This window comes from Vulpes vulpes, chromosome 9, assembly GCF_048418805.1.
Source record: "Vulpes vulpes isolate BD-2025 chromosome 9, VulVul3, whole genome shotgun sequence".
In the NCBI taxonomy this organism is placed as follows: Eukaryota; Metazoa; Chordata; class Mammalia; order Carnivora; family Canidae; genus Vulpes; species Vulpes vulpes.
The window spans coordinates 41,197,913-41,221,112 of record NC_132788.1 but is presented as its reverse complement, the minus strand read 5'-3'; the positions used below and the strand labels follow the sequence as shown (position 1 = coordinate 41,221,112).

Below are 23,200 nucleotides of genomic sequence, written 5' to 3'. Positions count from 1 at the left end.
TAACAAACAGATAACCTCTTTTTCATCCCTGCCTCCATTTCTGCTTTGCAGAAATTTGCCAAAAAAGGTCCCAGCAATCTTTCTAGACAGGGTGAACAAAGAAGCTGCAGCCTCCAGGGCGCCAGGAAGAGCAAGGGATGGTAGAGAAGACTAGTTAACTGACACTTTCCTGCTACTTTGGCTACTCAAAGCTAGGCTGTGGGTTTAAACTACAGACAAAAGGTTGAAATTTTTCTGGATATAGACTTGCGCAAGAGAAATTCTGACATTGAAGAGTCTACTAAAAACAAACAAAAATTATAATTAACAATGTCACACTAGTTTACCACACATACTATAATCCTTGACCCAGCAAGGACCTTCCAATTAGCTTTTTAGGTGAAAAAGGTCATTTTTAAAAAAGTTTATTCATTTATTTTTTTAGTGATCTCCATACCCAATGCAGGGTTCAAACTTACAACCCCAAGATCAGTAGTCACATGCTCTTCCAATCGAGCCATCCAGGTACCCTGAAAAAGGTCATTTTTATTATGAACGCACAGCCAAGGATCAGAAATCCTTTGGAGAATGAAACAACACTAAACACAACAAACTCTTGTTTCCTATGAGATATTCCTATGCAGGGAAGAGAACAAAACAAAACCTAACCAAAAACCTATAATTGAGAGTCTAAGAGAAATAAGAATTAGATGCTGTAAGACAAACATTTAGAGAACAGAATGTTCTTGAAAATTAACAATATGATGGCAAAAACTAAAAATTCAAAAATGGATTGGAAAAAAACCTTTATTTTTAGACAAAATAAGTTGAAATGATTACCTAGAAAGTAAAACCAAAAGATAACAAGACAGAAAGCAGAACAGAATATTAGAAAATCTATTGCAATGCTCTAACAGCTGAGCAATAGAACTCCAAAGGGAGAAGTTATCAAAGAAACAACGAAGACAACTTCTCAAAACTGAAAGGACATCAGTTTCCAAGATTAAAAGGGTTTGCCCACCTACTGATTCATCAGAATGAATCAAAAAACCCCACACCAAGGCATACACTGTGAATTTCTGATCACTGATAAAGATCCTGAAAGCAAAGGGGAAAGGGTTTGAAAAGAAAATTGCTTTGAATCTAGAAGTCAAAATGGAGCAATGCTTCAAATTTTGACAGAAATTATCACTACTATTACTTTACTATGTATTAGAGATACCTGCTAACACAATCATTCCAGAGAAATTAAAAGTATAGAAATTAGGAAGGAAGAAATTATAATTACAGTTGTTTGGAGATAAGACTATGTATCTGGCAAACTCAAGAAAATCTAGGGAAAAACAAACCAAACACTAAGATATCAGGGTACAAAATTTACAGAAACCAGTAATTTTCATGTGCACTGATAAGAAGCAATCTATGAAGAAAGTATAGGGGATAGGATTCACATTTATAATAGCAACAAGACAAAATACCTAGTAAACTCAGCGAATTACAACAACCTAAGAATGACTTAAGACCAGTAAAGTCAGTATCTACAAGTATGATAACAGGGCATTATCTTAAGAATCTCAACATCTATAAATACAAATACTCCTTAAGTTTTATTAATAAAACATGTTTGCCTTCTCAATAAAAATACTATCAGATTTACTGATTTTTTTAAAATTAAAAAACCTGGTTCTAGAATTTCTACAGAAAATTAAGCAGTTTTAGGAAAACAACAAAAAACAGACAACGAAATGAAGATGAGAAAGAATGAGCACCTACCAGAGTCTAAAATGTTAGTCGTTAAAATACTAATGTGAAAGAAGTGCTGCCTTAAACCAGTGCAGAAAAGCTAGACTATTCAATAAATAGCTTTTGAGCCATGGTAGCCTTCTGAGGGGAAGGGTGGAGGAGCTGAATACATACCTTACATCCTATATAAATTCCATATGTATAAAAATTTAATATGGGAAAAAAATAAAACCATAAATAAGTACTCTAGAAGAAACCATGAGATAATCCCTTTAAAATCGTGGGAACAGAAAAGGCCTTTCTAACTTTCTAACTATGATTCAAAATCCAAAAGCATAAAAGAAGTTTGACAAAATAGACTACATATATAAATGTCTGCATGGAAAAAATTTAAGCAGAGTTAAAAGAAAAATGACAAACTAAAAAGATTATGATCACAAAGGGGACACCTGGGTGGCTTAGCAATTGGGCCTCTGCCTTCAGCTTGGGACATGATCCTGGGATCCAGGATGGAGCCCCACATTGGCTCCTTGCAGGGAGCCTGCTTCTCCCTCTGCCTGTGTCTCTGCCTCTCTCTCTGTGTGTTTCTCATGAATAAATAAATAAAATCTTAAAAAAAAAATGACCACAAAGGATAAATCTCTCTAGCTCCTATACACCAAAAAGACAAATTGACTGAAAATAAAAATGATCGAAGGATATGGATAGATAAGGGAACAGAAACAAACCAAAAACATAAAAATGATAGGCAACATGCTCATTAAGAGTTAACACAAAATAAAACTGCACTGTGACTCAATTTCTCATCTATTGGGTTGACAAAAATCCACAAGTACGAAACAGTACTGTTGGTGAAAAGCTCTTATGCATCATATATTGGAATACCCTTCAGTAAGCGTTTATAGTCACACATCCACAGATCCAACAATCATGACTGGGCCTATATTAATGCACACATAAAGTTCAGTATGCTTAAATCTGTCCCTTCAGCACTGCTTATACTAGCAAAACACTGAAAACAACTCAAATGCCTATTTTTTTTTTCAAATGCCTATTGATAAGGAATTGGAAAAATAAATTATAGTGTATCCACAGAATAGACTATTATATAGCTATAAATTACAGAACTAGAGCATTAAGGTTAAGATCATGGACTCTGGAACCATACTGTCTGGATTCAAATTCTGGCTCATATACTCACTAATGATCTGACCCAGAAATGGTATTTAACGTCTTTATGCTCAAATATCTCTGTAAAGTGGAAATACTAATGGTAGCTGCAACACAGTGTTGTTATGAAGATTAAGGCTAGGTCATATTTGTAAACTATTGAGAATAGTGTTTAGTATATGCCAACATACCTAAACAAAAAGATTTCTAAAATATAGTTATGAGAAAAAGCCAACATACAAAACACTGCGTGGTTTACAATTTATATATATTAAAAAGGGGAAGGAAGGAGATAATAATGTATATATCATTTTAACTGGGAAAGAATATGAAATAAAGATTAGTGGGAGAAAGTGGAGAGACTGGGGATGCTACAAGTATGAGAATTTTTTTTCACTGCACACCCTTTTCTACTTTTTAAAAAAACTGGTTCACATTAATCTATTCAAAAGATTCAATCAATAAAGAGAATTTCCTGAGGACTATCTAGAATTTTATACCCAATCATACTATCAATAAGGTGTAAAAATAAAGATATTTTCAGACTTACAAAGACTCAAAAAACTCACCTTTCTCAGGAAGCTATAGGAGGATGTGTTCCAATAAATCAAAAGAATAAACCAAGGAAAAAAGCAAGAAACGGGGTATCCAACACAAAGGGAGAGACAATGAGAATTCCCAGGATAATACTGAAGGGAAGCTCCAGTTCTAAAGTGTAAGTGTGAGCAGGCTTAAAGCGCAACCAGCCCAGATAGGAAGAGAAGGACAGAGGCTCCAGGGGCAATTTCTCTAAGGGGGAAAAAAAAAAAGGAACTGATAGGTTACCTATTTTTGACCATATAGAAAGGTGTTTCATAACTCTGGCGGCGAGTATGGAATAAATTGGTGGTCAATATTTTTTCATTCACTTAGTTCTCTATTTAAGACAATTATTAACCCCAGGAAAACAAAAATCAAAAAACAAAATACAGAAGAAAGAAAATATAATCATAGTTTAGTATGTGGTGCAGCTATGAACAATATTTACCTGGTTATATACTAATGTCAACACTAAGTAAAGATTTAACTCAAAATTATGGACTAAGTGGTAGAATGTGGATACATGTGTATTTATGTTTGTGGTTGGTTAAGGGAAGGGAATGTGAAAGACAAAGTCTCATCTTCCACAGGACAAAGTCATTAGCTGAGTTAAATACTGTGGAAAAAAAATTAAGGAATAGTACTATATTATTTTTAAATAAAGAGATAAATGCCAGAAGAAACAGCTGAAAGTTTTTGTTTTAATGTCATCTTCTCTTCATTTAGAAAAATTATCAGAGAAACTATTGAGGTTTTTTTTTTTTTTTTAAACTTTGAAGAAAGGTAAGTAAACATAAATTATGTGGTCAAAAAAAACTCCCTCAAGTAATATTTATGTATCATCAATCTCTATTAACAGAGGTAACATTCCTGAAACCTAACTACAATGATAATAGCCATCATACTATTCCACCTGTCTTTGGCAGTTATTACTTAGTACAGACATCAATTCTACTTCTCTCTGGAACATGTGGTCATAACTTTTAACTTGCAAATGAGGCAGAACTAAATGACAAATAATGTAAGGTGGTGATGTTACTGATATGACTGCTATAAATAATGTCCTTTAATAGAAGATAAGGAGTATACAACAGTAAGATCTGTCTGAAGTCTCTGACTATGGTAAACTGAACTAACCAAGTTTCAAAAAGGAGACAGGGTAGTACTGACAGTCATAAAATGTTCCCTCATATACAAACCACTTCTAACAGTATCTTTCTGTACATATATGTGGATCTGTGGAATCCCTAAGAACATTCATTATATACCTATAGCCTACATCTAGCCTTTACCTATACCTAGGCTATAAGTAAAAAACAGCATCCTAATAGCTAACAACAGGCATTAAGGTCACTTGACATGAGAATTTTTCTTTTTCCAGGTAAAGCCAGTAAGAATAAGGAATACTCATTCTTGTTAATGCCCTTGATTGAAAACATATTGTAAAATACTGTAAATCCTTACTCCGGCCTCTCATTGATTGTTCCCAATTTTGCTAGAAGCCTAAACAGTCTTCCATTTTGAACCTCCTATAAAACATTTTAAAAAGAGAGAGAATATTAATATCCAGCTAACTGAATATAAAAGCAAAATTTTACAAAACTGGTATCCTACACCAATATTATCTTTAAACAATCCTAATATCCCCACCTTTTGGTTATAGTTTTGAATGTAACATGTTCATTTCATTCACTAGTAATACTCAAGAAGATCATGCAGCTGGCCATTTTTAAGAATGGTTAAAATAACTTACATGAAAAAAAAAAAAGATTGCTTTAATTGACTATAGCAAAATCATGAACAAAAAGAAGAAATAAGAAATTAAAATACTGAACATTAAATTTGGACAATATCTGCAAACAGCCTTAGCCAATTACGTACTATATTTAGCACAAAAATTATTATTTTTTTTATATCGCTCTACACATACAGATGCTAAGTGTGTATATCTCTTTTTAACTAGACTCTACCTTTGCAAGGTCTTCCTCTATGACATCATTTCTCATTTGAGCAGCATCCAATTGAGTATAAAATCGAGCACCAATCATGGGCATGATGTCATTTACACTTCTCATTCTGTTTTGGTCAGTCAACAAATACCTAGTGAAATAAAGAATCACTTGAACATCAAACATAAAATTTTAAAAAACAACATAACCCACAAGCACATAGCTATCACTGCTGCTATCATATTAGTGTACATACATTTGAAAGCATTTTTTCATGTAAGTCAAGTTCACTTTTAAGGCTTAATGATTTCTCTGGAAAATTTTAAGAGCCAATAGAAGAAACTTGTCTCTTTCTCCACATTTTTGCTATTATGAAAATGAGAAAGGAAAGTGGAACAGGGTTACACTTAATCATTTCCATTCTCAAACCCTTCCTTACAATAGTGGGGCATGAAAAGACTTACAAAATTTTTGGAGGGGTGAAATAGAGGGTGGTTGTAGGTGAAGAGATTTTTCCATTGCTCTTCAAAATAATTTTTGAAACCAAAACTGGGTCTTCAATTTTGATGAATCAAACAAGGCTCAACTCTTTGGGAAGCTGCCCTCTGCTCTGCAACTTCATTTACAAGTTGTCATGGTGTATTTATTTCTGAGAAATCTTCAGAAATTAACATATGTCACAAGAGGCCAATTCAGTTTCTTTTACCATTGTATCCGAGGCAGAAAAATACTAAATTTCAAAAAGCTGCCTGCTAGAATACAAAGATGACCAAAGGTGAGCCATTTTCTAACCATTCTCATTAAAATAGCTCCTGTTCTTACACTCTCTGCTTAGAATTCTATCTTATTTTCTTTATAGGACTTAGCACTACCTGCAAACATCTTATCTGTTTATGTTTGTTACCTCCTCCCCATTAGGGTGGAAGCTCCAGAAGGTAGGAATTTTGTTCATCTTGTTCAAAGTATCTTCAGCATCTGGCACAGAATAAGCATTCTTCTGTTGAATAAAATACTCCTGTAGATAATCTATGTCTTAGCTATTTACCTATCATTACTGACATATTTATATCTAACTACTTAAAGTTATTATAAGCTTTGTAACTTTGGTAAGTTACTGTACTTCTCCATGCCTCAGCTTTGGCATCTCTACAATGGAGCAAATTTATAGGGTTATTGGGAAAATTCATTCATTCGCATCAATTCGGAAGTGCCTGATACATGATTTACTGCTCTACAAAGTTATTAGTTAATATGAAAGCATGGCTTTTTTATTTACTCTTTATTAAGAAAAGCTTCAAATATTTATAAAAGTAGAGAGAACAGTATAATGAATGTCCATGTACTCATCACCCAGTTTTGACAATTATTAACATAGTCTAGTTCATTACATTTATATCCTTTACTCTCAGTTGGTTTTTTTTTAATTTTATTTATTTATTCATGAGAGACACACAGAGAGAGAGAGAGAGAGAGAAAGAGAGAGAGAGGGGGGCACAGACACAGGCAGAGGGAGAAGCAGGCTCCATTCCATGCAGGGAGCCTGACGTGGGACTCTATCCCGGGTCTCCAGGACCACACCCGGGACTGAAGGTGGCGCTAAGCCAATGAGCCACCCAGGCTGCCCCTACTCTCAATTTTTTATTTTTTTATTTTTATTTTTTCTCCTCAGTTTTTTAAAAAGAAAATTTGGAGGGACGCCTGGCTCAGCAGTTGAACGTCTGTCTTCAGCTCAGGGCGTGATGTCACGGTCTAGGGATCAAGTCCCACATTGGGCTTCCTGTGAGGAGCCTGCTTCTCCCTCTGCCTATGTCTCTGCCTCTCTCTGTGTCTCTCATGAGTAAATAAATAAAATCTTCACAAAATAAATAAATAATAAAGTAAAAAGAAAATTTGGAGATTATTACTTGAGATTTGAAATATCTTAGATGTTGCAGATTAAGGCTAGGAATCACTGCTGTGAAAATATATGAAACAGATATTAAAAAGAGAAACCATCCGATTATTAATAGGAACTGGGCAACCACTGGCTTCCAGTCCTCTGTCACGAGTGGAAAAGTTATGCCAGTGTTAACAAAGCACAGGTGGGCAGCTCCATCCTCTATCTCTCAATTCCATATCCAGGGCTAGCCCAAAAAGAAAATGAATCATCCAAGACTACACAGGAATAGCTGAAAACTAAGACACTGATAAGGATCAATATGCTCCAACTGCTTCTAGAACAGAATAGGAAAAATGGCAAGAGATATCCTAGCATCTGTTCTCTAGAATAACTTAGAATAAGAATTATGGTTGTCCACTATCTGGAATTCTCCAATGTTAGATGTATCTTAGTCAGGAAAGGTCCTATCTAGACTACTGCTGACAGTACTCCAGAGTGGGGTTCTCCTAAGTCAAATTAATTTCAAGCCTATACTTGAGGACTTCTTGGGAGTCTGAAGATACTGGGAGTAGAAGCAAAGGGACCTGTACAAACATGCTTTCTGGACTGGATGTTTTGGCCATAGAATCTATAACTAGATTGCATCTGTTTATTTATGACAGCTTTCACAGATATACTGATTACTCTCTAAGGCAGCACTGTCTAACAGCACTTTCTGAGATGATGCAGGATATATTAGCCAGAAACCACATGTAGCTTTTGAGCTCTTGAAATGCAGCTAGTACAGGTGAAGAATTGATTTGTTTTATTTTATTTTAATTAATTTAAACTTAAAAGCTTGTATGTAACTAGTGGATACCAATGCAGCTTTTTTTAAAATTTATTTTTATTTATTTTTATTTTTTTATTTTTATTTATTTATGATAGTCAGAGAGAGAGAGAGAGAGAGAGAGAGAGAGAGAGAGGCAGAGACACAGGCAGAAGGAGAAGCAGGATCCATGCACCGGGAGCCTGACGTGGGATTCGATCCCGGGTTTCCAGGATCACGCCCTGGGCCAAAGGCAGGCGCTAAACCGCTGTGCCACCCAGGGATCCCCCAATGCAGCTTTTGAAGTACCCTTTGGCCAAATGTTTAAAACACTGGTAACTAAACTCATTTATATGAATTTATTCAAAGAAATATATACCTAACAATAAAGAAATTAAAAGTGGTTTAACTGTTCTGCCTGATTTTGAATAGTAAGAACTAAAATAGAAACACTATTAAAAGGCCTTTAAGAAAAAGCTATCTTCTTATATGATCATTATATACACTTAACTGCATAATAAAACTTACAAAATCAGATTCTTCAGGTCAGAAGAGTAGTTGATTGTCACCAGTTCCATGGCTTTCTGTAAATTCTCTCGCTGAATTCCTGCCAAAGAGTTGCAAGCCAAAGCCAACACAACTTTTCCTAATGATATCAGATCTGCTTGCTGACATGAAAGAATAAATATAACTTTTAATTTTTATTTTATAGGTACAAATGTAATCCACTGCCACTACTGCCAGCACCTTTACAAAAAAGCTGCAGAATTCCCAGCACAGAGTTCTCAAATACTGGTGCTCAGAGTCACCTGGGAACTTTAAGATGATTTCTGAGCCTCTCCACCACAGATTCTCATTCAGTGGGTCTGGGTGAGCAGGCCCAACATTTTTAAAGCACCCAAATAATTCTGATGAATGTACTTCCAAGAAATATTACTCTAAGCAATTCATATGCCAATTACAGGATTGCTACTTTAAAATTTAATTTAAAAAACTTTTTTTTTTATTTAGACAGACCTGACATTATTATAAGAAATTTAAGGCCGGTTACTAAATACTCACTTTACAATGATCATTACAATTTATAATATGCCCCCTTTTCACTTTCCATTATACCCAAAATACAGTGGGAGTCGGAAGAATTATTTGAAGAAAAGTTGTTCCATTATTCCAAACACACCATAACCATTACCTGATTTCAGAGTATGGTTTTTAGAACATCAAAAATGCTGCAAAACCTAATGATATCCTGCCTGCCTGGTTTCCAAATAGACAATTTTTCCTCATATTATAACAGATCTTTGAGAGCTCTGTAACCACCTGGTATGTATGTATGTATGTATGTATGTATGTATGTATCTATCTATCTATCTATCTATCTATCTATCTATCTATCTATCTGTTTTTTAAGATTTACCATTCTGAGGCTTTCCTTCTAAAAGGATTTTCAAAAGACAGCTAGCTGAGTTGGGATAAGCTCTCTATTACCTATTTTAACTACAGAAAACAGAATGGTTATTCCAAGTGGCCCTTTTCTGGCAGGTAACTATTAATAATTATATGCCTAGGAGAATGGAATAGCTCAGAGTTAAATATAATCAATCTGAAGTAATTTTGACAGAAAACTTCTATAAATCTCCAATATCTGAGACCTGATCTGAATTACTGAATATATTTACTGAATAATGGTTTAGTATAAAGAGTTTTCAAATCTAGCTATACATTAAAATTACCTGTGGAGCTTAAACAAACAAATCATCCTGTGACCATCCCTTTATCCCAATTCTGGTGTTACCAGCCTGGGGGAAGATCTGGGTATTATTAGTATTTTTGAAAGTTCCCAAAGGAGTTCTGGCATGAAGCCAGGGTTGAGAACCACTGATTTTGGGGAATGCTTATAAATGCTATAGTTACAAAATAGGAGAATATTTCAAGGCAGTCACTAATGAAACTTTTTAGCAGTATACACAGCTAACCTTAATGACATTTTATGCAAATAATAAAGCATAAAGAAGTCAAACACCATTATTAAAATAACATCAAAAAATCCATATTCAAAAGTTCACCCAAAACTAGCATTTGTAAATCTGACATCTTGAACATGAGATCCTACAACCAGTGGAAAAACAAATTTGAAAAACTACTTTGAATCTATCAGGATAAGAGATGCCAAGGATTCATGTAAAGAAACTTTTTGCAACTTCATTTATGGTACAGAGTTAGGAGCCCAGAAAGGCAGGAGGGGAGGTGGCATGGGAGAGAGCACTAGTACTACTGCCATCATTTCTGTTCTCCAGAGGGCACTGCCATGAACAAATTCAAGAAGAATTCACCTCAAATCATTCTTAAGGTCATGTAAAACATTCCAAGATATAGTAATAAAACCATAAAAATGTGGGTCAAGAGAAATCAGTACATGTAAATGCTAAATATAAATTTCTGTAAGTGGTTCAATTTCATATCCTCAGCAAAGCAAACTGAAGATTGCTACTAGTTACCAAGTATTTGAGCAGCATATACCAACATAGCCTCCTCCCAACTCTTAAAACAACAGGATTTTCAGTTTAGCTCCACCCTGAATTGATGCTATAACTAAACCCCCACCTAGAACATTTCAGTATTCCCTATTATGAGACAGGAAAACAAAAGTCCAAAATAACTGAAGGACTGGATGGTTTTTAAAATAAGAATATCTGATTTTGAGTACACCCCACCATCTTTCTAAAGCTGACTCAAGGTGGGAATGCCCACTTTTAGAAATAAAGTATACATGTCACATAATCCAGATCAAATCAGAACTGATTTTTTTTTTTAACTAAGAGGTTAATGAAGTCCTGCTTAATTAAGAGAGTTTAACATCATAAAAGCTCAGTAACTCTCCTTTCCTTATTTGCCAGCTAAATAATTTTCCATTTGTTATTTTGCTTCTTACCTCCATCTGGTTTTTCCCCCCATTTGTTGCATTCTGGAGGTTTTCCCCCCACTCATTTTCAGTTTCTTCCTGATTCTTGATTTCTTGATTTTTCTCTGATTCTATCTATGGCTCTACTTATGTCCACTTTACTGAAAGTCAGTCTCTATTCACGTGTCTGAAACAGACTATGAAAAATAGACTACAAGAAACAATGCACTCCTTTCTCATGTACCCTCTTCTCTGTAAAATCACAATCCCCCATTGGGACTATCTTTAATTCTCTCCTTTACCTTACTATAAACTATATGAAAAATCTTCCACACATACATCACCCACCCCCCAAAAAATTAAGGAAAAAAAAAAAGAAAACCTGAGATATCCCTTACTGCTAGAAAATAAAGGGAAGGTGACAATTGGTTGAAAGCAGCCTGAGTTTATGAACAAAGGCAATTCCTAACTTATCAATCAGTTGCCCCAAAAGCTTACTTAAGAGTTGTCTATTAGGAACTCTGGTATTGCTTTTTCTTAAAAAGAGTTCTTTTTCAAGGTTACTACACAACCTCTAACATAACTGAAATAATGTACATTTGCAAAGAAAAAAGGGAAAATAATACTGCTATGATACAGGAAACTAAAATCAAACTAGTCTTATACTAGTAATTTTAAAAAATTACTCTATTCATAATAGAGAAGAATGAAATAGCTTAAAACTGTACTTGTAAAAAAACAAAACTGTAAGGTGTTTCATTTTTTAGTGTGGGCATGGGGTTTCCGGATACTTGCAATAGAGTTAGATAGCACTTGTTCTAAATAATGTCTACTTTCTCCTCAAAAATGTTGTGTTATTTTCCTGGATCTATGAAGATCACTAGTACTTCAGTCAATAATCAGTGACTTTTAGAAGCACAGAGATTAGGAAGAAAAATTTTCAGTCAATTAGTTAGGCACTAGGTCTAGAAGGATAAGAAGGAAAGTAGCTAAGAACAACCACCCTAGATAAGAAAGAGGGAGCAAATCCTCTTAGGCAGAAGGAAAGCAGCTGCTAGGGAAAAAAAGTAGTCAAATTCTTCTTGCTGTGTGGTGCCCACTAGATGGTGCTACCAACCAGGGCAGCTTGGCTGCTGCTAAGTTTGGCTGGGCAGGAGCAGAGGGGAAGATGTGAAAAGTCTGCACACAATGTGATGAGTGGCTCTAAGTCTTGGGAACTGTACTGTCTCTGGTTCTGTAGCAAAAGAAGAGGTTTACATATGAATTGGATTACCAGGCACTCCTTAGATGCTACTTCTCATTCTGTCTTTTCCTTTTTGTTCAGAAAGTTTGGCTTATAATGTAAAGCAAACTAAAATCTTCTTTCAAAGATTTAAACAAAAGAAGTTGAAACAAGAAGGGCAATGAAAATGTACAGTTTTTTTTCCTTGTTCCTTCATGTAATTAAGAGACTCTGCCTTACTTCAAACCTTTGTAAGTTAATAAACGTTCAGAAACACCAAAAATTTCTTACACAAAAAGAATTAACATGGTCTTAAAATGGCTCCTGCATATCCTCCAAAAAATGTGAAGTGCTGCAATACGAACTCAATGACGTGAAAGATTTACTTTACACAGCCACATTACTTGCATAGAGTAATCAAGGCAGAAGCAACTACGCTTAACATTCCTTGCAGAGATAGGGTCTTATTCTCCTATACCTTATATTAATCAAGAAGTATGAAATAAACAGCTAAGAACATAACAGGGACTAAATCTACACTATTATTATGACGAGATTAGAACCAAATTCTGATTATATACAAGAAGTGGTATGCAAAAGAAAAAATTATTTAGAAAATGGCAACACAACAATATTCCTTTGAAAATACTTCTAAAATTTTTGGATTGGCAATTGGACAATATCTAAAAGTAAAAATAACAGTTACGATTTTAACACATTAAAGGAGTGAAAAAGGGAAAATGTCATTTAATATAATTTATTCAACTGATTAATCTGTTTTAATTTATGCTGAGGACAAACTTCCTCATCACAGAAATACCTTTTCATTTGAACAGTTAGTCTTTGATACTCACTAACTCTCTATTTCAACTTGTAAGGGCTCTACAATACACACATCACAGTGATTAAGAAATACATGTTCAAAACTGGCACGTTTCGTCACCAGAATAAATTTAAATCTAGACTTAAAACCTCAAAATACTTAAAAATGAACAAAATTTGTCTTAAAAGAAAATCAAGCCTTAAGTTATTAAATAAGTATCCATGTTCATTCTTACTCACCTGGTATTGAGCCATTAATGCCAATGGATTATTATTCTGACTGTTATCAAATGTTAAAACATCAAAAACTCCAACACAATTTACTCGCAACCTTCAAAGACCAGAGAATTTAAAGAAAACTATTAAAATGAGATTTAAAAAAAAAATAACATTGCCTATCATATTAGGAAGGATCTCAGAATATTATCTAGTCTAACCTTCTATCCTACCCCATGTAACTTCTATCAAACACCATTTTAGAGATGATTTGGAAATTAAGACTCATAAATACCAAGTGATAGGCCTATGGCCATAGAAGCTGGAAACTGATAAATCCAGGCCTATAACTCACATCTCTGACTACCAGGCCAGTGGCTTTTTCACCACAGCAAGCTGTTTGTTTATTAGTTATTCATGAAAAAGAACTAATTAGCTTTTTAACATTTGCTGAAGATGTATTAGGCACCATTCACAAGTATTAATCATTCAGTTTTACACGTATTAATCATTCAATTCTCTCTATAACCTTATGAGACAGGTACCTTATAAACGTGGAACAGATAATACTACCACCTGTCTTAAAAGGTTGTTGCATACATAGAAATTACAGAACTTGCTCAGGACAACAAATAGACTTAAGATATGATGAACCCAGGTAACCTAACCAGGTACCAGATCTTGAGCTCTTTATACTATGCTGTCCAAGATAACTCTCAAAATTACAATAATTCAAGTAAAATTCTAGTGAAGTCAAGGGCTATTTATTACTTCACTTTGTATCAGTATTTCTCAAAGCAGGGGACCAGTGAGCAACAACAGCATCACCCAAGAACTTGTAAAAGTAAATTCTCAGGCCCCACTCTAGATTTACTGAATGAGAACTCTGAGGGTAGAGCCCAATTATGTGTGGTTATTAATGAGCCCTGCAGTGATTCTGTTTCATGCTACAATCTGAGAACCATGGTTATACATAGAAAAGGTATACTGATATTACATCTATATTCTCCCAAACCTAACCACATATACCTCCCAAATCCTTACAGGATTCTTGGTTAATAAACAGGCATTTTATTAAGAATTCAACTTTTTTTTAAAAACTTACAAATGAACTCAAAGTCACAGCAGTTGTTCTGGATGGAATATATGAAAAGGTAGAATTAAAACAAATCATTATGCTTTGTTTACTAAACTGTCATAGCCAAATAATGAAGACAAAACTCAAAATCCTAATACCTTGTTTTGCCGGTTATCAGAATCTTTGTTGGGTCCATAACTCGACATGCCAAACCTGCTGTGTGAATGGTACGCAATGCAGAACTCAGTTGGACAATATATGCCCAAATGAGAGATTCTGGCAATAATCCTGCATGTTGTCTGGGCAATGGTCCATCGTGTTGACCTATAAAACAAATAAATTTTAAAAATGACACCTTTTAAACAACCAACTGAAAGACTTAAACATCCAAACCAAAATTAATAAAAATAAATTCATGTGTCATGGCACAACTTGTCAATTTATATATTTATACAAAAAAGTTTAGTCTATTAGTAAGAAATTAAGAGATAAACCCCAAATTCCTATTTGAGATTATACCTTTATACTGTTAGCAGCAGAGCTCTCACTGAAGTGCTCTTTTCTGTGACCATTGTAATTAATGAATAATAAACAAAATTATTTAAAGAATTTATATTTAATTGTGAATCAAATAAATGTAAATTCTGAATAAAAACAAGAATGGTGAAGATGATTATTTTACTTAAAATAATCCTAGCTTGTATTATTGTTCAAGCAGGTGAGAACTGTTCATTTTGTGGCTTGAAGAAAAATAAAAAGTCTCTACCATCATTACGCTGAATGTTTTCTTATTCTCCATCAAATTCCCAGCCTCCTCTCTTACAGCCATATCAGTTAGACAGGATGGTATCCAACTCATAAAAATATAAATGTAAAACAATGAATATCACTCACGTCTAATAATGAAACATAAAAATAATTTGATCTACTATGACAGTAATCATCTTGATTCTATTAGTTCTTTTGTGTGTGTGTGGGGGGGAGAACATGTGCTTGAGCAGGGGTGGGAGGGAATTAGGGGCAAGGAGGGGCAGAGGGAGATAGAAAAGGAGAGAGAGAAGCTTAAGCGGGCTCCATGCCCAGTGCAGAGCCCGATCTCATGACTCTGAGATCATGACTTGAGCCAGAATCAAGAGTTGGGTGCTTAACCAACCGAGCCACCCAAGCTCCCCTCAAACTCCTGTTTAAGCGCTTCTTGACACTATCTCCTGGGTCACTGTTAATTTTAAATCAGTGGAAAAGGAGCCACATAAATTTAATACAGATTTTTAAATTATTTCAAGGAAGATGACCTTGTAAATTCAGTGTTCTTATGGCTGTAAACAAATTTTTTTGTGAATTAGGCATAAAAGCAACACAGTAAATGGTTAATTGTGGCAATAATAAATAGCAAATTTGTGGCTTAGGATAAAATTTCCAAGGAAAAGCAAAAAGAAAATTCAAAAACTGCTTTCCCTCAACTTAGACAGACTGAAGATAATATGACCTGGAAAACAATATTAAATAACTCAAAAAGTGGCTCCAGTGATGCCAAGATATCATCAAAGATGACTATGAAGAGTTTTTTATTTTTATTATTTTTTTAAGATTTTATTTATTTATTCATGAGAGACACAAAGAGAAAGAGAGAGAGAGAGAGAGGCAGAGACACAGGCAGAGGGAGAAGCAGGCTCCATGCAGGGAGACCAACGTGGCATTCGATCCCGGGTCTCCAGGATCAGGCCCTGGGCTGAAGGCAGTGCTAAACCACGGAGCCACCCAGGCTGCCCTGAAGAGTTTAAATAAAACTATTTAATAAATGTGGTAATAAGGAAAAAGAGTATTTATAGCAAACACAGTGCCTGCTTACTCTGTGCCAGATTCTGTCTTAACCTTTATATTGTTAACAGCAGCAGAGGTTACTTGACCCATCTAATTGCATTTTAAGCCTCTTATCACAACCCCTAACAGTATGGTATGGTGATTATTCTCATTTTCTAAATTAGCATATTTCTTACATGTAATCTTTTACTTTGTACTAAGTTAAATAGTATTAGAAAACATTAGACTTCCATCTGTGTCTCTCCAAGTTTATATACACACTTCTTTTTCTCTTCTTTTAATATTCTCAATAGGAAAACAGAGGCTTGCCCTCTATTAAAGTATGTCCAGGGAAAGTACTACCATTCAAATGATACTTTCAAATATCAGAAAAAAGGAATGATTCCTATGAAAATGTAAACATAATATATCAAATAATCAGTCAACATCAAAAGTAAAGATTAAAAAACCAAACTAGAAAGGTGTGCTATAATCAGTGGTTCTCAACAGGGGTCGATTTTGCTCCCTAGGTAACATTTGGCCAAAGTGTAGAGATATTTTTGGTGTCACTACTGGAGAAGGGGCTTGTTCCTGGCATCTAATGGGTAGAGGCTGCTAAACATCCTGGAATGCACAAAATACATCACAAAATACATCATTTTGCTCCCACAAAATAATTATCTAGCCTAAATGTCAACAGTGCTGAGGTTGAGAAACCCAGCTATAAATTAAAGCCAACAGTCATCTCACAGGTGTTACTACTAAAATACACTTGAACAACTACAGCTATATTCATCATTGGAAAAGTTATACCACATCCCCTTCAACAAAATTATGTATGTGTCTACAGATGACATGGCAAAAGGAAAAAAAATGACCACACTATATGACCAGATTTTTAACGTGAAACAGCCATGTAACCACAGCTTTCTTCTTCCAACTGTCAGAAAGCAAAGTTACAAGTAAACAGAAGTAATATATTTTTATCCACTATTAAGAGTCCTTAAAGGAGTCACAACCCAAAAGATACTATAATGTGGACTCACATCATTCTTCCTCTTTAGTTTCTCTCAATATGTATTCAAGAAAATCTTTAAGATTAAAAGCCATAGTAAAAAATGCAATGGTTTGTCAACTACTTCAATAAAAAACATTTAAAAAAATTCAATGCTTCTTTCCTGTCCCCAAACAAACAAAAAAAAGACACATACATTTTCCTTCCCTAAATACATAAATTAACAGACACCTCAAAATGGACCTTTGACTCTGAAGCTATTGTACCCTTTAATAAACACTTATTAGAACATAGTTACAATATTTTGGTCCTTTGCAGTATTTTATAAAATATAAATATTGGAAAGGGGCAAAAAGAAAAGAAAAAAGAAAAGTTGGCAGAGAATTTATTTTAAAGACTAATTCCTTAAATAACATGGAGTCCTACCTTTAAAAAAAAAAGCATTTGTTTAGGGAAATCATTACATAAATGATATATAGTTACACTGGACTATGAGCCATTAAATTATATTCAGAAAATATAAAACTTAGGGGGAAAATATTTAAAATAAATGGAAGATGCAATGATACAAAATTTAAAATAGAAAAGGAAACGGTGTGGCAGGAGACCAAAAAAACAAAACAAAACAAAACAAAACAAAACAAAAAAACAAGACTGGAAAGAAATTGGTAATGGTTGTCCTTTGGGCAGTGAAGCTATAGGCATCATTTTCCAAACCATCTTTCTAAAGAAAACAATGTATTTTTAAAAGAAAACAAATGCTTAACAGGAAAAAGCTTAAATCATATTCTCATTTTAATCAGATACCTCCATAAGTCTTTCCTACTCTGCCTTCATCTCAGTCTATACTATACACAATACACTATTTCTCAGCTTGCTATGGACTGACTTCAATTCTTTAAGACATTTCTCTTTAAAATGCACTAATGATTATGGAGACAAGTTTACATGTATTTTTATTTATTTATTTTTAAATATCCTATTTATTTATTTAATGGAGAGAGAGAAGAGAGCACACGCACAAGCAAGGGGAGCGGCAGAGAGAAAGGGAGAAGAAGACTCCCCACTGAGCAGGGAGCCCTATGCAGATGCAGGTGGATCCCAGGATCATGACCTGAGCTGAAGGCAGACACAACTAAGCCACCCAGGCATCCCTTACATGTATTTTAAAATACAAACTACTCTTCCACAGAGCAAAATCACTTCAAAATATGGCACGCTAGCATCTTTTTCTTACCCCATTTTCTCTTTGTAAAATAGGCATCGGCATTAGGGTCATTAAAGTGTCTGCTCATCATGGTCTCTCCTCCAGCATGGAAATCATATGCAAACACAAGAGCTTCAAATAAAACACAAACACTCATTACTGCAATGTAGCTTCAAATAATGAAGCCCACAAGCAGAAAGACAAGTACAAATTACTCACAAGGCTCCGCAAATGCTTTAGTGGTAAATACTTCACGCAGGGTTACAATATTGGAGTGCTGAATTTTTTTCCACATGTCGACCAATACCATGCATTTTGTGTTAACGAGACGAAAACCTTTAAAAAGAAAAAATTAAAAAAAAAAGAAAAAAGAAAAAAAATTTTCTACTGAACAAATGACATCTCCCCTTTATTCCATCAGAAATGTGAAGAAAAAGCCATATTATGCATCATTTATGAGCTACTAATTTCCAAATGAAATAATAAATTTATTATCCTTTAAATTTGTTATTAAGCAAATAAATATATGCAGGACTGTTTCAGTAATCTTAGCCTCAATAATACCTTTGAAAAGAGGGCAATTTATATTCCTTACCATGTATCCTCCGAAGGCAATACGGCAGATCATCTTTGCTATTTACAGCTTTGTAGCAAGATGTAATATATCCAAAATTACTTGATTTCTGTATCCGATTGGGTGGTGGCAGTGGTTCTAGAGGAAACAGGCTATGGTAGCTGTCAACTTCGGTAGGGACTGCTAGAGTAATTCATAGGACGACAATTTTAACTTGCTGATATTCATAAATCTCTCAGAGTGATAAAGAAATCAAATCTACCATAAACCACTGGTATCAAAACATATTTTTGAATTCTGGAACAGTGTCAACATTCATAAAAATTCTATAAAACAAACTGGTTTCACTATCAATAAAATTGTCATTATAAAACAACCAAAGAACAACCAGATTCCATATACTCGAAAACATTTCTCTCTTATACCACAATACAATTCTTTGTTTCTCAGCTATTAGAAACAATTTGTGTTATCACTTAAGAGATATTAAACATTTCTAATTCTGATGCTGAACAAAAATCAAGTCAGATTTTGCTTCTTTAAACACTTAGTTTGCACAAAATATATTGAGACAGCAGTGTTAAGTATATGAATTCTTGTTTTTTAAAGTGTACAGAAATTCAAAATGACTTTAAGTTGGAAAGTAGGTATGTATAATATGTCTGTGTGTATGTGTATGTATAAAAATGGCAATCCATAAAAACCTTCAACCATGGGGTATGATAGCACAACTTTAATTCCTAGCAAAATATAAAAGAAAGAAAATGAAAACCACTCTACAATCATGCTTTTCATGTTCCTCAAAGCAAGAAAAATTATATTTAAGAGTAACTGAGATAATGCATTGGAATTTAATCAGGATACTCTGGTTAGGCATTAAAAAAACTGTTTATCTTGAATCCCAACTTATTTCTTATAAAGACTAACTGTATTTAGTGGCTGGTTTCTCTATAGAGTATAGGCAATTTCTTTTCTTTATTGCTATTTTCTAGAACATGTATCAGTTTTACAATCCAAAATGACAACAATTTTTTAATGCTTCACAATCAAATTATATTTTCCAGTTGGACAGCTTCCATTTTGTTAAATGCCTTGAATGACTTTAGGAACACTCACGATATTTCAAATGAAAAGCAAGCTAAGTGAACATGCAGAATATGCACAGAATATCATCTAGAAAGGAATACATCAAAAACAGTAACCTCTGAGAGGGAGGATTTTTATTATCTTCTTTACACTATTCCTTACTTGCCAAAGGTGTTACAATAAATATGTTTAACACTATTTTTGCTTTTTTTTAATTTCTATTTCTTATCAGAGAGAGAGAGCAAGTGCACGCACATGTGCAAGTGGAGAGGGAGGGAGGGAGAAGAGGAAGTGAGAGAGAGAATCTTAAGCAGACTCCACACAGAGCACAGAGACCTACCTAGGGCTCAATCTCACGACCCTGAAATCATGACCTGAGGTGAAATCAAAGAATCAGACACTTAGCCAACTGAGCCTCCCGGGCACTTCTGTTTAATGCTCTTTTTTAAACACAGTAATATGGGGTGCACCTGTGTGGCACAGTGATTGAGCATTTGCCTTCAGCTCAGGTTGTGATACCGGAGTCCTGGGACCGAGTCCTGCACCAGGCTCCCCATGGGGAGCCTTCTTCTCCCTCTACCTATGTCTCTGCCTCTTTCTATGTGTCTCTCATGAATAAATGAATGAAATCTTAATAAAAATTTTTTTAAAACAGCAATAAATCTTTAAAAAAACCTCACAACCCATAATTTTTGACTTATGACTGTTAAATACATGTGAAATATCCTATTAAGAAAACTGTCATTCCAGAAGACAGGTTCAAAATGACCCTTCTTACCTCTGCTAAATTCTTACATTCACCATCTCTTAGTTTTTGAAACCATATGAGACAGAACTATTTCATATGTAAGGAAAACAAGTATCAGACATCTAGAGAGTTGGGATATGCAAACTAAGGACTCTGATTCTATAGTCCTGTGCTCTTAACCCCTAGAAAGCATTTTGGCCATAGGACAAAAAAAAAAAAAAAAAAAAAACCAACTGATTCAATCTAACTTTCAAAACAAGGTCAAGTGGCATGTTCTTTTGAAATAAAGGCAGTACAAGGGAGTTATACCCACAAGGGAATATAGCTGTAACTTTTGCCCATTTATTTCTTATTTTAATGATCAGTGTAATTTCCACATATAAATGAAGAATAAATATTGTTTCCTGGTTACTTCATGAGGAGCACTTAATAAGAGGAAGTTATTACTTTCAAAATAATAAAAATGTAATGAGTGACTACTATGTATTAGTGAACCCATATTAATGAAATATGGGTTTTTATCAAGACACTTAGAAAAAATTAATGCCAGAGATCTATATAAACCATAATACAGTACAAGGAAAATAGCTATGAAACAAGTACAACTCACCATGGCACTGGTCCTTAAACTTTAGCACCTTCAGAATCACCAAGAAGTTTGTTAATACATAGTTTGCTGGGCCCCATGCCTAGTGTTTACTTATAGGTCTAGAGTAGGGCCCAAGAGTTTTCAATTCTACAAGTTTCCAGGTGATAATGAAAAGATGCTGGGGCACCTGGGTAGCTCAGTGGTTGAGCGTCTGCATTTGGTTCAGGGCGTGATTCCAGGGTCCTGGGATCGAGTTCCGCATCGGGCTCCCTCATAGAGCCTGCTTCTCCCTCTGTCTGTGCCTCTGCCTTTCTCTCTCTCATGAATAAATAAATAAAATCTTAAAAAAAAAAAAAAAAAAAAAAGATGCTCCTGGGTCAAGGATCACATTTTGAGAACCATTACACATGGAAAACAGAAGGGAGAAGGGAGCCATTCCCAAGAATGCTAGGAAAGATGTAACAGAAGATTTGGTATGCATACTACAAACTGAAGGATGAGACTGCTTTCAGTGAGCTAAAATGGGATGAAAAGAGTGCTTTGCTTTATGGTGAAGGAGACCCACCCCACCAAGTCTTGAATGTGTACACAGTGTTCAGGACTGTGAAATCTCATGTTGTAGGAGAATAGGGTATACCACAGAGGAGGTGCAAAGAGGAGAAAATGCTGAGAATTACGTGGGGATTGATCAGAGGGAAATTTAAAATACTATAGTAAGGACTTGAAATTCACTATGCCAAGCAGTGTTACTCATAGCATCAGTGTGAAAAAGAAATTGAATGAGGGACACAATCAACTAAAAATCTTACACTCTTAAGTCCTTTGACCCTCTTTGTATTTTCAAGCAAGGCATGTTGAATTACAGGAAAAAACCAAAACCGAAAAAACAATATGGTACATCAGTGGAAAACTAGGCATTATCCAAAGGATACCCTTCCAGTGTCTGATTCTCATGCTATGGGAGATATTTTACACTCGAGTAAACTGTATGTGGATAACTGCTCACCCTGCAAAATAACTCCTGTTCTCTATGAAAATGCCAGTTTGCAGATTCATTTCAATTTTCCTTCTCTATAGTAAGTCTATTATAACCAGCTCCTCATGACTTAAATAAGATCTTTGAAATGCTTGTTTTTATGTCTATGCATTAAAATTTTATCTTGTTTCAGAAAGTCACCTTTTAACACTATATTTCCCACTCTACCATGAAATAATCATATGTGGTCTAATATTAACCTTAAAAACCAAATGTTTCCACTGACTGGACTATTCATTGTTGTTCTGCTCTTTGCTTCTAGTTCAAATTAACAAATGCACAAAATTAAGTATGAATAAAGGGAAATGCTTTTATCACTAAAAGGAGATGCCTAAATCATTGTTAGATATCAAAAATCAAAGTAAAGAAAATCAACTTGGAAGACGATGGGCAGAGCTGCATTATTTATTTAGTTCAGCCCCAAGTTTTAGTCTGAGGTCCAATACCACCAAATAATATTAAAAATAATCATAAAAAAATAAAATGTTACTGTCTTTGCTCTATTTAACCCTGCTTCTTCCCCTCAAAGAACATACAGAATGATAGGCTGGATCTAATAAGACATTTAATATCTGAGATTCACTGTGGTTTCTCAACCTCAGCACTATGAACATACCAGATTGGATCATTCTCCATCATCGAAGACTGTTCTATGCATTGTGGGGTGTTAAGCAACCCACTAATAGCCAGTAGCATGCCACTGCCAGGTGTGATAACCAAAATTGTTCCAGATATTGCCAAATGACCCATAAGGGGGAAAATCATTCCTGGTGGAAAACCCCTGATCTACAGGAAATA

General features: G+C 34.6%; 1 protein-coding gene across 5 annotated transcripts in view; it reads right to left on the bottom strand.

Moving 5' to 3' along the window:
* The window catches only part of PAN3 (poly(A) specific ribonuclease subunit PAN3), a 132,817-nt gene that overhangs the window by 7,654 nt on the left and 101,963 nt on the right, over positions 1-23,200 (bottom strand). For 4 of the 5 annotated variants that reach the window (XM_025996714.2, XM_025996716.2, XM_025996717.2 and 1 more), the window contains 8 exons: positions 18,965-19,126; positions 18,589-18,705; positions 18,400-18,501; positions 14,506-14,671; positions 13,294-13,384; positions 8,636-8,775; positions 5,442-5,571; positions 4,936-5,000 (listed from right to left, as the gene is read on the bottom strand). In XM_025996714.2, coding sequence (XP_025852499.1) covers positions 4,936-5,000; positions 5,442-5,571; positions 8,636-8,775; positions 13,294-13,384; positions 14,506-14,671; positions 18,400-18,501; positions 18,589-18,705; positions 18,965-19,126 — 973 coding nt within the window. The remainder of the gene's footprint in view (positions 1-4,935; positions 5,001-5,441; positions 5,572-8,635; positions 8,776-13,293; positions 13,385-14,505; positions 14,672-18,399; positions 18,502-18,588; positions 18,706-18,964; positions 19,127-23,200) is intronic. The other variant, XM_025996715.2, reaches the window with a different exon arrangement.